The sequence below is a fragment of the Lipotes vexillifer genome, unplaced genomic scaffold (genome assembly GCF_000442215.2).
Source record: "Lipotes vexillifer unplaced genomic scaffold, Lipotes_vexillifer_v1.1 scaffold225, whole genome shotgun sequence".
In the NCBI taxonomy this organism is placed as follows: Eukaryota; Metazoa; Chordata; class Mammalia; order Artiodactyla; family Lipotidae; genus Lipotes; species Lipotes vexillifer.
In genome coordinates this window covers 1,120,037-1,137,303 of record NW_006787630.1, presented here as the reverse complement: position 1 = coordinate 1,137,303, position 17,267 = coordinate 1,120,037, and the positions used below count along the sequence as shown (strand labels likewise).

At 50.5% G+C, this 17,267-nt stretch overlaps 1 protein-coding gene across 2 annotated transcripts in view; it reads left to right on the top strand.

Moving 5' to 3' along the window:
- The first annotated feature begins 435 nt into the window (after positions 1–435).
- The window catches only part of AP3D1 (adaptor related protein complex 3 subunit delta 1), a 44,962-nt gene continuing 28,130 nt past the window's right edge, over positions 436–17,267 (top strand). Inside the window, exons 1-2 of one of the 2 annotated variants that reach the window (XM_007460368.1) lie at positions 436–498; positions 553–723. In XM_007460368.1, coding sequence (XP_007460430.1) covers positions 628–723 — 96 coding nt within the window. In that variant the 5' untranslated portion in view covers positions 436–498; positions 553–627. Of the gene's footprint in view, positions 499–552; positions 724–17,267 lie in introns of those variants that run through there. The other variant, XM_007460367.1, reaches the window with a different exon arrangement.

The window sequence follows — 17,267 nt, the reverse complement described above, 5'->3', positions numbered from 1 at the left end:
GCCCCGCCCATATCAGGCCCCGCCCACAGATGGGCCCGCCCACACCTGCCACTTAACTGAGGGGCGGGACAGGGAGGGAGCGCTTAGGGGCGTGGTTACAACCGGAACGAGGAAGTAGGTGGAGTTCCGGAGGTCACTGACCTATGAGAGGGAAGAGCCCAGAGCTGGAGGGGGCGTGGCCGAGCGGCCTGGAGGTCGTTGTCTGCGTTTCCATTGGGCTGTCTGGCGTCGTCAGGGAAACGCGGCTTCTCGGGGTGAAGGGGAGGGGTTCATAGGGAGGCGGGGCCTCTGGGGGCGGGCCGCCCGGTCCGGGTTACCGCTGTCAGCTGACCGGCCGCCATTTTGTCCGCCATTTGCAAGCGGCGCGGAGCCGGAGGGGAGGGTAGCGCGGCCTGCTGAGCGGGTCCGCTGCCGCCGCCGCCCCGCCGACCGCCGCCGACCTGGCCTGGGAGACCGCCCCGCCGCGGCGGCTGGCAGCGAAGCGCTCCGCGGGCGGCAGTGGGAGCCCGCCCCGCCGCGGCGGCTGGCAGCGAAGCGCTCCGCGGGCGGCAGACGCGGCCCCCCGGGCCCCCTCAGGGCGCCTGGCCGCGGGCCTCCTGGGGTTCGGGCCCGGCGGCAGCAGCCGCGATGGCCCTCAAGATGGTCAAGGGCAGCATCGACCGCATGTTCGACAAGAATCTGCAGGACCTGGTGCGCGGCATCCGCAACCACAAGGAGGACGAGGTGAGCCCGGCGCGCCGGCCCGGGCCCGGATCCGGACCCGGATCCGGACCCGGACCCTCGCGCCGACGCAGTCCGACCCCGGCCCTGACTCCGACTCCGGCTCTGCCCCTGTTTCCTGCCCCCAGCCCGCCCCCGAGGCCCCGCTCCCGGCTTGAGCCCCGGCTGCCCGCGGCCTGGGCCTCCGCACGCCCGCTCTGTCTCCCGAGCCTTAGTTTACTGCCCGGCGTTGGGGGCCCGCCTCCTCCTCCCCGAGGGTGGCCTGGAAGAGACTTCACAGCCCCCCCCGCCCCCCCAGTGGTGGATCTCCAATCTTGAGTGTGGTTCTCGGTCTCCTGTTGAAAAGGGAGGGCCCCCGGCCCCGCCCCAGGCCTTGGACTCCTGGTTGGGGGACTCTCCTCTCCGCGGGGGAACCCCTGGTGGGATAAACGCAGGTCCAGGCCTTGCCTCGTGGGCCCGTGTCCCCCGGAAGGTGGGGCCGCGCCTCTTACGGGGTGGGGGGGGTGGGGCAGCGGATGTCCTAGGCCGAAATGAGGAAGCCGCTCAGGGGTCCTGGAATAGGGAAGCCGACTTAAACTAGACACCTGAAAGTCGGAGGGAAAAGGTTTTCCAGAAGTAATGTAATCGTGGACACCATTTTCTTCCCTCCCGCCACCCCCCAACCTGTGACCTAGATTTAGGGGGATCGGGGACAGTTAGTGACCACCAGAACGCTGACTTCCATGGATGGACGCCCAAGCCTGCACTTACACAATGGGGTGTTGGAGAAGGTCCCCTTTTCCTGGCTGGAGAGTGAGGCTGCCCGATGGAGAGCAGCTGTTAGACATTGTGCAGGTCCCACTACCAGATTACACCCCGCCGGCCCTCACAGTGGCTCCCGGGAAGCCCAGCAGTACCCGGAGGAAGGTGCAGAGAAGTTAAGGAATTTGCTGGGAGGCACCAAGGGCCCTGGGCTCTGTCCTTCAGCTGGGAGCCTGAGTTCCTTGCCTCTTTGTTGCACTTTCTCAGAATGGGTGTGACCTCGCTGAAATGTAATTAGGTTGTTTTGGTTCATTTCTGTCACTCCTCTTCTCTGGCTACACTTGGGTTTTGCATCACGCTGGAAGCTCTGGCCAGCTGCGTTGGTTACAAGAGTAGGGAACTTGTATCAGAACTTGGTCTGATTTTCAGTTTCTCTTTGAGTTGAAAGAGTAGCTGGTTGGCCTGCATTTTATTTTATTTTATTTCAATTTTTTAAATATTTATTTTATTTCTTTTTGGCTGCGCTGGGTCTTCGTTGCTGCGCGTGGGCTTTCTCTAGTTGCGGCGAGCGGGGGCTACTCTTCGTTGAGGTGCACGGGCTTCTCACTGCGGTGGCTTCTCTTGTTGCCGAGCACGGGCTCTAGGCGCGCGGGCTTCAGTAGTTGTGGCACGTGGGCTCAGTAGTTGCTCCGCGGCATGTGGGATCTTCCCAGACCAGGGATGGAACCCGTGTCCCCTGCATTGGCAGGCAGATTTTTAACCACTGAGCCACCAGGGAAGCCCTGGCCTGCATTTTAGATACTAAGCATGGCTAAGCGAATTTGGAAGGTGTCTGCACCCTAAGATGTCTTTTTCTGTGCTAGTTGGCCTCCTGATTTTCCCGCCTTGGATGTTACTGAGCAGTCTGTTCCGGGATTCTGAGGAGGGGCCGAGGGGTCTTTCCAGTAGAGAGATGCACAATGCAGTTAGGGGGGGGGTCTGCTTTTTATGGCGTGTGCCGGTCATCACTGGTAGTACTCTGGGCCGTGCTCTATTCATTTGGAATTGGTGGGGATTGATGGCGCTGTCCCCACAGGCTCGGAGCCTACTAAACGGTTTTGGTGGTGGAGGTGCTGTTGCTGGGAGTCCTCAAGGCAAGGTTCCACGTGAATCCTGCCCTTAGCCTGTTGGCGATTCCCACAGATGTGGCGTCGGGATGTGGAGGTTTCCTCATCAGAAGAGTTGTGATCTGGAGGGTCATTACTGGTTCCAGATGTTCTGGAGCACAGCAGGTGGCTGTGGGGTGACTCTTCTAGCTCCAAGATGACTTCTTCCCTTCTACCCCGCCCTGCCCCACACATTCCAGGGAAGACTTCTGGCAGCAGTATAGTTTCCCCTCAAAGTAACAGATTTCTTTTTAAGGATTTACTATTTATTTATTTAATTTATTTTTGGCTGTGCCGGGTCTTAGTTGTGGTGTGCGGGATTTTCGTTGTGGTGCGTGGACTTCTCTCTAGTTGTGGCGCGTGGGCTCTGTAGTTGTGGTGCGCATGTTCCAGAGTGGCGTGCAGGTTCCAGAGTGTGTGGGCTCTGTAGTTTGTGGCACAGGGGCTCTAATTGAGGCGTGTGGGCTTAGTTGCCCTGTGGCATGTGAGATCTTAGTTCCCCGGCCAGGGATCGAACCCGTGTTCCCTGCATTGTAAGGCAGATTCTTTACCACTGGACCACCAGGGAAGTCCCCAAAGTAATAGATTTTAGCTTAAAACTTCTGTGCGGCACCACAGAAGTGAGGCTTATCGGTGACTTTAAAAACCATGTGGAGGGCTTCCCTGGTGGCGCAGTGGTTGAGAGTCCGCCTGCCGATGCAGGGGATGTGGGTTCGTGCCCCGGTCCGGGAGGATCCCACGTGCCGCGGAGCGTCTGGGCCCGTGAGCCACGGCTGCTGGGCCTGCGCGTCCGGAACCTGTGCTCCCCAACGGGAGAGGCCCCGCGTACAGCAAAAAAAAAAAAAAACCATGTGGAAAGGCAGCGTGGTTTAGTGTTTGACTTTGGGAGACCCGCATCCTGGTTCTTGGGTCTCTTTGGGTGACCTGGGGAGAGCCCCCTGATGTTTTGAAGTGGGGATGACAGCCACCTCTCCACCTTGCTGAGCGCCTATGAGGGTGCAGCAAGTGACAGAATGCAGGCTTCTGTGAGCCCCCAAAAGAAGAAACTAGAAAATCTGGATCACTGGTGGAGTAACTTGTTTTTGGAAACTTTTGTTTCAGCTTATGATACTAAGTGTATGCATGCCTGTGAGTTGGGTTATCATGGAAAATATGTGTTTTCCAGTGAGTCAGAGAAGTTTGAGAAACAGTGGGCTAATTCACCTGTTTCTTGGATGCTTGAGTTTGTTTCAGTCCCTGAGATACGGTACAGGTAATGTTGGCAGGTAGGTGGAAATTCACTTGCGAATGTCCTTGCTTCCAGAACTTGGGTATGACTAGGAAAAAACAAATGACTTTTTAACATTTTATTCTTATGAGTACTTTTCATGTTTTGGGGAAAGGTTTTTCTTTCAGTCTTTTAAATTATACCCGTAACTTTTTGTAATGAGCTTAGCATTTATTAAGTCAAAAGGTAACATTCTTCTCCCCAGAAATCAATTTGAGAATTTTTTCTGTGCGTAGAAATTGAGGGAGGTTCTGTTGTCCTGGTCTTGCCTGTTAGCGTTCCTGAGTGCTGTCCACGCACGCCAAGTGCTCCTGAGGGCTCAGCCCTAACGAGTGTGGGTTCCACGTGGGGGCACTGCAGTTTATGTACCCTGCCCCCAGTGGCGTTGAGGTGGGTTCCATGTTTTCTGTTTGGTGCCACAGCATATTCCATCAGGGGACACTCAGCAGTATCAGCCAGGGTTTGGGTGGTGTCTGAGCGTTTTCTCTTGGGTCTAAAAATTTCCGACCCACTTAACTGAAGTTTCTGAACTTTATTTATTTTTCATTTATTTATTTTTTTGCGGTACGCGGGCCTCTCCCGTTGCGGAGCACAGGCTCCGGACGCGCAGGCTCAGCGGCCATGGCTCACGGGCCCAGCCGCCCCGCGACATGTGGGATCCTCCCGGACCGGGGCACGAACCCATGTCCCCTGCATCGGCAGGCGGACTCTCAACCACTGCGCCACCAGGGAAGCCCTGAACTTTATTTTTAATTTATTTATTTGCTTTTTAAATATTTATTTGGTTGCACTGGGTCTTAGTTGCAGCACACAGGCTCCTTAGTTGTGGCATGCGAACTCTTAGTTGCGGCATGCATGTGGGATCTGACCAGGGATTGAACCTAGGCCCCCTGCGTTGGGAGCACAGAGTCCTATCCACCGCACCACCAGGGAAGTCCCCTGAACTTTGTTTTTATTTATTTGTTTTAAAATTTTTTAAATTTTGTTTATTTTTTTTGGCTGTGTTGGGTCTTCGTCGTGGCGCACGGGCTCAGTGGTTACGGCGCATGTGCTTAGTTGCCCCGTGGCATGTGGGATTTTAGTTCCCCGACGAAGGATCGAACCCGCATCCCCTGCGTTGGAAGGCGAATTCTCAACCACTGGACCACCAGGGAAGTCCCGAAGTTTCTGAACTTTAAAAAATTCAGTTTTAATTGTGTATGGTCGGCTGTGTGTATCTGCAGGTTCTGTATTTTCCAATTGTGGATTGAAAGTATTTTTTTAAAAAATTCCAGAAAGTTTCAGGACTTCGCTGGTGGTCCAGTGGTTAGGACTCCACGCTCCTAACGCAGGGGGCCTGGGTTCGATCCCTGGTCAGGGAACTAGGATCCCGCACGAAGCAACGAAGATCCCACGTGTTGCAACGAATACCTGGCACAGCCAAATAAATAAATAAGTAAATATTTTTTAAAAGCATATATTATATATGTACTGTTACATACATTAAACACATTTAAAAAATATTTCCAAAAAAAAAATTTCCAGAAAGTTCCAAAAACAAGACTTGCATTTGCTGAATGCAGGCAACCATTTACACAGCACTTGCATTGTATCAGGTATTGTAAGTCATCGAGAGATGATTTAAAGTGTACTGGAGGCTGTGTGCACGTCGTATGCAAGTCCGCGCCATTTTATACAAGGGACTTGAGCGTCTGAGGATTTCGGTGTCTTCGGGGGTCCTGGAACCAATCCCCCACAGATACCAAGGGGTGGCTGTAGAGAGATATTTTGAAATTGGGTATAATCTGGGATTAAGATGGAACTGTGTGAAGTGCTGATATTCTAGTGCTTCTGACCTCAAAAATGGCAACTCCTGGGGTTCATCCTGGTGCCGAGGTGTGTGGGGCTCCTCGGGCTGTGAGGTATGTGTGGGGCTGGCTGGCCCTCACTCCGAGGAGAGTGACTAAAGCACGTGTTATGTCGGGCACGGCTAAGCACTTGGTGCTTTTAAGCTATTTCTGTAAGATTCCTTTTAACAGCTTCTGAGGAGAGTGAAGGTAGGATGTTTAGTAAATGGGTTATTACCCTAAGTCAGGATCTCTCCCCCTCGGCACTGCCCACATCAGGGCTGGGTCATTCCTCTGAGGGGGGCTGGCCTGGGTGCTCTGGGGTATGGAGCAGCATCTCTGGCCCCGCCCATCTGATACCAGGCCATGCCCAGTCTTGACAACCACAGTGTCCCCAGATGTGGCCCAGTGTCCCCTGGGGGGGGTGGGATTGCCCAGACGAGAACCCCTGACCCAAATTGATAAAGGCAAATTTCCCAGAATTCCCTAATGCTGGCCCTTCATCCAGGCGTCCCTTGTCCCCTGTGTTGTCATTGTGTTGTTGGACCCTGTGCTATTGTGAGATAAGATGGCCTTTGTCCCTGCTCCTGTCGCAGAGCTCCTGGAACTTTTGTCATTTCCTAAGCAACAGAGGTACTAGGGGCATCCTTGTTGGGATATTTGGTCGCTGCCCCCGGTTCCTGACACTGAGCTGCTTAATCCCTTGGGGTTTCCTGGGTGATCAGAGTGTCTTTTGTTCTAATGAGATGATCGGGGTGGGCTCCTGGGTGGGACTGGTCACCAGAAAGACCAGGCCATGGTTTGAAGCTTCACACGCGCTCGCCCGCCAATCCTTCGGAGAGGGGAGAGGGGCTGCAGGTGGAGTTAATGATGGATCATGCCTGCGTGATGAAACCTCCATAAAAATCCAAAGTATGAGGCTCAGGGAAGTTCTCGGTTGGTGAAAGCATCCATGTGCCAGGATGGTGGCGCCCCGCAGTGCCACGAGGACAGAAGCTCTGCCTCCTGACCCTCTGGACCCCACCCTCTCTGCCTCTTCGTCCAGCTGTTCATCCTTTGTCGTGCCTCTCACTGTGTGATAAACTGGAAAACACGAATGAGTAAGTGCTTCCCTGCAGAGAAGCGGGTCACGGGAACTCTGGTTTACAGCTGGCGGGTGTGTGAGGTGGGGACAGACCTGTGACTGAGCCCTCAGCCTGTGGGGTCTGTGCTGATGCCGGGCAGAGAGAGTCGGATCCGAACTGAGTTTTGGGACACCCAGCTGGTGTCAGGGAGTCGGTCATTGTGCGGGATGCCCGCGCTGGATGTCAGAGTGAAGGGAAACGGGGAGGTTTCCTGGACAGCCCACAGAGTGAGTCTCCTAGATTTGTGTGTTTTTTTCGAACTCTTGTTAGTTGTGGGGTATATAATGCACATTCGTACAGCTTAAGTATCATGATAATTATCCTAAGTTCTCCAAGGGTAATCTCCTTGCCTTGCTTATAGTTTTGTCCCTTAAATGTCCCTGAACATCTCGCTTACTTCTGCTTGCAGGCTGGTGTCAGTGGCCGCCTCTGTCGCTCGCTGCTGCGGGGAAGGGCCACGGTGGCTTGTTCGCTTTGGTCGCCGGCAGGGGTCTGCTGTGGTTGATTTATCCTTCGGAACATCCTTCGGACTGTTGCCGGACCTCTGGGTTGTTTCCTGCCTGGGGCATTTAATGAAGCGCCCTGCGTGGGAGGGCAGTCACTGCAGCAGCATGGGCAGGAGCAGCCTTGGCCTCCAGGGCAGCGTCGCGACCACTAGAAGCGCTCCTGTGGCTCCCGTTCCCAGCAGCAGCCGCCAGGGCCTCGCCTGCCTTTACTCTTTCCTCGGCGTAGTGCCATCTGCAGCCTTCGTGACGCTGTCTGCCTGACCCTCCCTGCCTTTGCGCCGGGAGTCTGGGCGCTGGTGCCCGACAAGACCAGAATGGAGGATTTGTGGCGGCACTCTGGGGAGGCCAAGCCTCGGCAGACAGTGAGGGGGCGTGCCCGTCCTGCCTGTGCCCACCGAGGACCCGGGCACACCTGGGGGTCCCGGGACTCGGGCCACGGATCGGCCGCAGGGCTGCAGTCAAGCCTCAAGCTTCCCAACCTTCGACCCCCAGCCCATCCCCCCAGCAGAGCTCCCAGCATAAGGCTCTCAGCTTTCCCTGACTTGGAGGAGTTATTCACAGGGCACAGTCCGGGCCCCGGGCACAGTGGGTGGCCAGATGGTTGGCGGTGGCAGTTGTGAGGACCAAGTCTGTAGTGGGCTGTGTCTGTGCAGGTCACCAGCCCTCTGGAATGCCCATTTGCATAACAATCCCAGGAGATTGAAAGGCAGGAGGGGGGAATTCCCTGCGGTGCAGTGGTTAGGGCTCTGCGTTTTCACTGCTGAGGGCATGGGTTCAGTCCCTGCTCGGGGAACTAAGATCCCACAAGCCGTGCGGTGTGGCCAAAACTATTAAACAAACAAACAAAAAAACCAAGGAAGGAATGGTGACCTAGGTAGGCTCGATGCTGGGGTGCCCCCTTGGCTCCGTGGACTCTGGGGCCTGCTCATCCCCTGGGGGGCGTCTGTCCTGGGCACTGGGATGTGGAGCAGCCACCCTGGCCCCACGCAGTGCCTGCCAGACCCTCTAGTCTGAGGACCAGGGACGTCCCAGGTGTGGCCTGGCGTCCCCTGGGGGCACGGCCGCAGAGCTAAGAGCCTTTGCGCTGGGAGCTCTGCTGGGGGCACGGGGTGGGATTCGAAGGTCGGGAAGCCTGAGACTTGACTGCGGCCCCATGGCCGAGTCCCGGGCCCCCTGGCTGTGTCCAGGTCTGCGGTGGGCACAGGCAGGACGGGCGCGCCCCCCTCGCTGTCTCCCGAAGCTCGGCCTCCCCAGAGTGCCGCCACGAATCCTCCGATCTGGTCTTGTCGGCCCCAGCGCTTACTTGGGTGCGGAAGCTCAGGGTGAGTCCCCCCGTGCTGGGGGACCCTGGTGCTGAGGGTCTCTTCCTCCTCCACTTGAATGACTCGGGCCCTGGAGGCCACTGCTGGACCGGGTCTCCGGGCCGCTGTCGCCCTACAGGGAGGAGGGTCGCCGCTACGGTGTAGACTAGTGCTGTGAGCATTTGGAGAACCAGAGGCGCAGGCCCGTCGGGTCACGTGTCGCCGAATAACGTCTTTCCACTCTGGTGTCACCAAAGTGGTTTTCCTTTGTGTGACTTTATTGAGACAGTATGGTTTATATAGCTTAGCATCCACCTGCTTGAAGTGTGAAATTCAGTGAAAGTTTTAGTGTATTTACAAAAGCGCGCAGCCGTCAGCACGATCTACTTTTACATTTCCGTCACCCCACCAGAGATGCCGTGCCCACTCTACGGTCCCCATTTCCCCTCCCCCAGTCCCCGGCCCCCACCCATCTGCCTCTGTCTGTGCCAAGGTGGGGCTCCAGTCCAAGCCGAGGGTGACTGGGTGACAAGAAGGGCCATGATTGGCCGTCAGGAGCTGCTTGACGTGCCTGCATGGGGTCCCGGGGGCTGAGCGCGGGGACGCGGGGCTCGTGGGGTGGATGGGGTTGCAGTGGTCCGGATGGGCTGTCTGGACTCTGTCCGTTGAACTGCTCAGCGCCGTGCCCTGGCTGTGTTGTTACTGGGATGGTGAAGGGTCCTGACCCCAGGGTGGGCCTCAGCTTGGGCTTCTGCAGGAGGCCTGGCTCTTCCGGCTGCAGAGGCGCCGGCGCCTCCTTGTGGGTCCTGCTTGCATCTCGTCAGGAGAAGTTCTCTCGTCTTGACACTGACTCGCCGTTTCTGGGTTAAAATGCTGATATTTTCTTGTGGAAGCGATGGTCGTAGATGGCAGCTGGGTTGTTCTTGGCAAGGTGGATGGAATAACGGGGAGAGCCCTCCTTGGTTGTGTATCATAACGACTTCTGAAATGTTTCTGGCCTGACACTGGCATGCCCTGGAAACGCTGCTGTCATTACACCCATCTCTGGCGGCGGCGGTGGTGGTCTCAACCCGTCCAAGCTCCCAAAGGTCTGAGCACTGCTGGCGCTGGTGCTCATGAGAGCAGGGTGCTGCGGCTCTGGGTCCCGAGCCGGGGCGCCCGCGAGCAGCTGTGGGTGGTGGCAGGACCGGCATGTTGGGACGATCCGGAGAGCACCTCTGGGAGATGGCAGGGGACGAGGCAGCAGAGATAATGTCGCCCAGGTTGTGGACGGAGCATCCAGACGATGCAGTGTCCCTCAGTGCTAAGGAGGAAGCCATCAAACCATGGAAGACACGCAGGAACCTTAAACGCACATGACCGAGAGGAGGAAGCCAGTCTGTAAAGGCTACACACTGTGATTCCAACTCTGGGACATTCTGGAAAAGGCAGGACTCTGGAGCTGGGGGAAGGATCAATGGTGCGGGGTTTGGGGGGAGGAGGGATGAATGGGCAGGGCACAGAGGGGTTTTAGGGCAGTGAAACTATGCTGTGTGACGCCGTAACGGTGGATGCGGGTCAGTGTATGTGTGTGCAAACTCACAAACTAGTGAACCTCCGTCAGCTGTGGCTGCTGGGTGATAGCGACGTGTCCATGTAGGTTCATCGGTTGTAACACACGTTGCACTGGTGAGGGATACTGCTAGTGGGGACGCTGTGCACACGTGGGGCGGGGGGTGGGAAACCTGTGCCTCCCAGTCAGTTTTTTTTTTTTTTTTTTTTTTTCCTTGCGTTATGCGGGCCTCTCACTGTTGTGGCCTCTCCCATTTGCGGAGCACAGGCTCCGGACGCGCAGGCTCAGCGGCCATGGCTCACGGGCCCAGCCGCTCCGCGGCACGTGGGATCCTCCCGAAACAGGGCACGAACCCGCGTCTCCTGCATCGGCAGGCGGACTCTCAAGCACTGCGCCACCAGGGAAGCCCCTCCCAGTCAGTTTTGCTGTGAACCTAAATCTCTTTTAAAAAAAAAAGTCTAAAAGAGGAGTCCAGGGTCCAGCTGCATGGTTTTGCAGACTGCCAGCACCTCAGGGTCAACGGCAGCTTCTCTGGGCCTCAGCCCTCAAGGTCTGACTCCACTCCTCTGGGAGGGCCTGGGGATCCTGGGGGTTTTTAAGTGTCCCAGGGAACTCTGCTGAGCAGGCAGTATTGAAATGGCTGTTTTATTATAGCTCCCGGGTTCATATATGAGGGAAGGTTGTATCCTTTGTTCTCTGGTAAATTCTGAATCACACATCCATTTCAGTACTATTTGCTCTGTGGTGAAGTGTGACCCTGCTCAGAACAGGCCAAGGTGTTTGAGAATTTCGCCATGCTTGCATCTCCAACTTCTTTTTTTGAAAACAGTGTCAGTTAATATGTGTTAGCTATTTATACTTTAGATCTTAAAATATTTCTATTTCATGGTTTTGGTACAGACAGGCCTTATTTTTTTGCACTTCCCTTCGTGTGCTTCACAGATACTGTGTTTATCACGAATGGAAGGTCTGTGGTGACCCTGCAGGGAGCACACATGTCGCCGCCATTTTTCCAACAGCATTTGCTCACTTCCTGTCTCTGTGTCACATTTCGGTAATTCTCACAAGTTTTCAAACTATCTCATTATTACGTGATGGTGATCTGTAGTCTGTGATCTCTGATGTTAACTCTTGCCGTTGTTTTGGGACTCCACGAACCTCGCCCACGTAAGACGTGACATAATCGATTGTTGAAATGACAACAAAGCATTTAGAATATTACATAACTTAGTTGATAGAGGGTTTGAGAGCATTGACTCGAACTGTGAAGGACGTTCTACTGTGGGTAAAATGCCATCAAACAGTATCGGACGCTACGGGGAAACCGTTCGTTAGAGGAAGAGGCCACCGATACGGCAGACTTCGTTGTCTTTTTTTTTTTTTTTTTTGCCATACGCGGGCCTCTCACTGTTGTGGCCTCTCCCGTTGCGGAGCGCAGGCTCAGCGGCCATGGCTCACGGGCCCAGCCGTTCCGCGGCATGTGGGATCCTCCCGGACCGGGGCACGAACCCATGTCCCCTGCATCGGCAGGCGGACTCTCAACGACTGCGCCACCAGGGAAGCCCTCATTGTCTTATTTTAAGAAATGGCCACGGCCGCCCCGTCCACAGCATTGGGGAAGGACCTGCCACCAGCAAAACGATTATGACTCGCTAGGAATTCCCTGGCGGTCCAGTGGTTATGACGACTTGGTGCTTTCACTGCTGAGGGCGCAGGTTCAATACCTGGTCAGGGAACTCAGATCCTGCCCCCTGCCCCCCCCCCCCAAAAAAAACCAAAAAAAAAAAAAGATGGCTTGCTGAAGGCTCAGGTGATGGTTAGCATTTTTTAGCAATAAAGTGATTCTAATTAAGGTGTGTATGTTGTTGTAAACGTAACTTTTACGCGTGACTTGCTTTACTGTGATATTCATTGTATTGAGGTGGTCTGAAACCCTCCCTACAATATCTTTGAGGTCTGCATGTATAATTTCCTAGATCTAGATCATGCCTGTATACCTTGGCCATTTTTTTTCTTTTTTTGTGAAAAGGAGAGTAAATAGTTCTTTGTTAGCAATGCTGTGTGTAAATAAGACTGCGAAGACTAATCTTTCTCTCCCACATTCCTTAAACTTCATGTGTGTAACTAAGTTTTAGATAAATATTTAAATATTCCCAAGGGAATATGAAACATTTTGTTTATTTATTTATTTAAACATCTTTGGTGGAGTATAATTGCTTTACAGTGATGTGTTAGTTTCTGCCATACAGCAAAGTGAATCAGTTATATGTGCACGTATATCCCCATATCCCCTCGCCCTTGCGTCTCCCTCCCACCCTCCCTACCCCACCCCCTAGGTGGTCACAAAGCACCGAGCTGATCTCCCTGTGCTATGCGGCTGCTTCCCACTAGCTAGCTATTTTACATTTGGTAGTGTATATATGTCCATGCCACTCTCTTACTTCATCCCAGCTTACCCTTCCCCCTCCCCGTGTCCTCAAGTCCATTCTCTACGTCTGCGTCTTTATTCCTGTCCTGGCCCTAGGTTCATGAGAACCAGTTTTATTTTTAGAGTCCAAATATATGTGTTAGCATATGGTATTTGTTTTTCTCTTTCTGACTGACTTCACTCTGTATGACAGACTCTAGGTCCGTCCACCTCACTACAAATAACTCAATTTCGTTTCTCTTTATGGCTGAGTAATATTCCATTGTATATATATGCCACATCTTCTTTATCCATTCATCTGTCGATGGACACTTACGTTGCTTCCATGTCCTCACTGTTGTAAATAGAGCTGCAGTGAACATGGTGGTACATGACTCTTTTTGAATTACAGTTTTTTCAGAGTATATGCCCAGTAGTGGGATTGCTGGGTCATATGGTAGTTCTGTTTTTAGTTTTTTAAGGAACCTCTACACTGTTCTCTGTAGTGGCTGTATCAATTTACATTCCCACCAACAGTGTAAGAGGGTTCCCTTTCCCCCACACCCTGTCCAGCATTTATTGTTTGTAGATTTTTTGATGGTGGCCATTCTGACCGGTGTGAGGTGATACCTCATTGTAGTTTTTTTTTTTTTTGGTACGCAGGCCTCTCACTGTTGTGGCCTCTCCCATTGCAGAGCACAGGCTCCGGACACGCAGGCTCAGCAGCCATGGCTCACAGGCCCAGGCGCTCCGCAGCATGTGGGATCTTCCCAGACCGTGGCACGAACCTGTGTCCCCTGCATCGGCAGGTGGACTCTCAACCACTGCGCCACCAGGGAAGCCCTCATTGTAGTTTTGATGTGCATTTCTCTCATGACTAGTGATGTTGAGCATCTTTTCATGTGTTTGTTGGCAATTTGTTTATCTTCTTTGGAGAAATGTCTATTTAGGTCTTCTGCCCATTTTTTTGGATTGTTTTTTTTTTTTTTTTTTGATATTGAGCTGTATTAGCTGCATGTATATTTTAGAGATTAATCCTTTATCAGTTGCTTCATTTGCAAATATTTTCTTCCATTCTGAGGGTTGTCTTTTCGTCTTTTTTATGGTTTCCTTTGCCGTGCAAAAGCTTTTAAGTTTCATTAGGTCCCATTTGTTTATTTTTGTTTTTATTTCCATTTTTCTAGGAGGTGGGTCTAAAAGGATCCTGCTGTGATTTATGTCATGGAGTGTTCTGCCTATGTTTTCCTCTAAGAGTTTTATAGTGTCTGGCCTTACATTTAGGTCTTTAATCCATTTTGAGTTTATTTTTCTGTATGGTGTTAGGAAGTGTTCTAATTTCATTTTTTTACATGTAGCTATCCAGTTTTCCCAGCACCACTTATTGAAGAGGCTGTCTTTTCTCCACTGTATACTCTTGCCTCCTTTATCAAAGATAAGGTGACCATATGTGCGTGGGTTTATCTCTGGGCTTTCTATCCTGTTCCATTGATCTATATTTATGTTTTTGTGCCATTACCATACTGTCTTGATTACTGTAGCTTGGTAGTATAGTCTGAAGTCAGGGAGCCTTATTCCTCCAGCTCCATTTTTCTTTCTCAAGATTGTTTTGGCTATTTGTGGTCTTCTGTGTTTCCATACAAATTGTGCAGTTTTTTGTTCTGGTTCTGTGGAAAATACCATTGGTAGTTTGATAGGGATTGGACTGAATCTGTAGATTGCTTTGGGTAGTACAGTCATTTTCGCAGTGTTGATTCTTCCAATCCAAGAACATGGTGTATCTCTCCATCTGTTTGTATCATCTTTAATTTCTTTCATCAGTGTCTCATAGTTTTCTGCATACAGGTCTTTTGTCTCCTTAGGTAGGTTTATTCCTAGGTATTCTATTCTTTTTGTTGCAGTGGTAAATGGGAGTGTTTCCTTAATTTCTCTTTCAGATTTTTCATCATTAGTGTATAGGAATGCAAGAGATTTCTGTGCATTAATTTTGTATCCTGCTGCTCTACCAAATTCATTGATTAGCTCTAGTAGTTTTCTGCTGGCATCTTTAGGATTCTCTGTGTATAGTATCACGTCATCTGCAAACAGTGACAGTTTTACTTCTTCTTTTCCGATTTGGATTCCTTTTATTTCTTTTTCTTCTCTGCTGTGGCTAAAACTTCCAAAACTATGTTGAATAATAGTGGTGAGAGTGGACAACCTTGTCTTGTTCCTGATCTTAGTGGAAATGGTTTCAGTTTTTCACCATTGAGAATGATGTTGGCTGTGGGTTTGTCATATATGGCCTTTATTATGTTGAGGTAGTTTCCCTCTGTGCCTACTTTCCGGCGACTTTTTATCATAAATGGGTGTTGAATTTTGTCAAAAGCTTTTTCAGCATCTATTGAGATTATCATATGGTTTTTATCCTTTAATTTGTTCATATGGTGTCTCACAGTGATTGATTTGGGTATATTGAAGAATCCTTGCATTCCTGGCATAAACGCCACTTGATCATGGTGTATGGTCCTTTTAATGTGCTGTTGGATTCTGTTTGGTAGTATTTTGTTGAGGATTTTTGCATCTGTGTTCATCAGAGATACTGGCCTGTATCTTTGTGACATCTTTGTCTGGTTTTGGTATCAGGGTGATGGTGGCCTCGTAGAATGAGTTTGGAAGTGTTCCTCCCTCTGCTGTATTTTGGAAGAGTTTGAGAAGGACAGGTGTTAGCTCTTCTCTACATTTAGAGAAGAATTCGCCTGTGGAACCATCTGGTTCTGGGCTTTTGTTTGTTGGAAGATTTTTAATCACAGTTTCAATTTCACTGCTTGTGATTGGTGTGTTTGTATTTTCTGTTTCTTCCTGGTTCAGTCTCGGAACGTTGTGCTTTTCTAAGAATTTGTCCATTTCTTCCAGGTTGTCCATTTTATTGGCATAGAGTTGCTTGTGGTAATCTCTCATGATCCTTTGTATTTCTGCTGTGTCAGTTGTTACTTCTTTCTCATTTCTAATTCTGTTGATTTGAGTCTTCTCCCTTTTTTTTTTTCTTGGTGAGTCTGGCTAATGGTTTATCAATTTTGTTTATCTTCTCAAAGAACCAGCTTTTAGTTTTATTGATTTTTGCTATTGTTTCCTTCATTTCTTTTTCATTGATTTCTGATCTGATCTTTATGATTTCTTTCCTTCTGCTAACTTTGGGTTTTGTTTGTTCTTCTTTCTCTAATTGCTGTAGGTGTAAGGTTAGGTTGTTTATTTGAGATTTTTCTTATTTCTTGAGGTAGGATTGTATTGGTATAAACTTCCCTCTTAGAACTGCTTTGGCTGCATCCCATAGTTTTGGGTCATCATGTTTTCATTGTCATTTGTTTTGAGGTATTTTCTGATTTCCTCTTTGATTTCTTCAGTGATCTCTTGGTTATTTAGCAGGGTATTGTTTAGCCTCCATGTGTTTGTGTTTTTTAGTTTTTTTCCTGTAATTGATATGTAGTCTCATAACGTTGTGGTTGGAAAAGATACTTGATATGATTTCAGTTTTTTTAAATTTACCAAGGCTTGATTTGTGACCCAAGATATGGTCTATCCTGGAGAATGTTCCACGAGCACTTGAGAAGAAAGTGTATTCTGTTGTTATTGGATGGAATGTCCTATAAATATCAATTAAGTCCATCTTGTTTAATGTGTCATCTAAGGCTTGTGTTTCCTTATTTATTTTCATTTTGGATTATCTGTCCATTGGTGAAAGTGAGGTGTTAAAATCCCCTACTATAATTGTGTTACTGTCGATTTCCCCTTTTATGGCTGTTAGCATTTGCCTTATGTATTGAGGTGCTCCTATCTATGTTGAGTGCATAAATATTTACAGTTGTATCTTCTTAGATTAATCCCTTGATCATTATGTAGTGTTCTTCCTTGTCTCTTTTAATAGTCTTTATTTTAAAGTCTATTTTGTCTGATGTGAGAATTGCTACTCCAGCTTTCTTTTGATTTCCGTTTGCATGGAATATCTTTTTCCATCCCCTCACTTTCAGTCTGTATGTGTCCCTAGGTCTGAAGTGGGTCTCTTGTAGACAGCATATATATGGGTCTTGTTTTTGTATCCATTCAGCCAGTCTGTGTCTTTTGGTTGGAGCATTTAATCCATTTACATTTAAGATAATTTTTTTTTTAATTTATTTATTTTTGGTTGCATTGGGTCTTTGCTGCTGAGTGCAGGCTTTCTCTAGTTGCAGCGAGCAGAGGCTACTCTTCGTTGCGGTGCACAGGCTTCTCATTGTGGTGGCTTCTCTTGTGGAGCACAGGCTGTAGGTGTGCGGGCTTCAATAGTTGTGACACGTGGGCTCAGTAGTTGTGGTTCGCGGTTTCTAGAGCGCAGGCTCAGTAGTTGTAGCACACGGGCTTAGTTGCTTCACGGCATGTGGGATCTTCCCGGACCAGGGCTCAAACCCCTGTCCCCTGCGTTGGCAAGCAGATTCTTAACCACTGCGCCACCAGGGAAGCCCTAAGGTAATTATTGATATGTATGTTCCTATTACCATTTTCTGAATTGTTTTGGGTTTGTTATTGTAGGTCTTTTCCTTTTCTTGTGTTTCCTGCTTAGCGAAGTTCCTTTAGCATTTGTTGTAAAGCTGGTTTGGTGGTGCAGAATTCTCTTAACTTTTGCTTATCTGTATAGGTTTTAATTTCTCCGTCAAATCTGAATGAG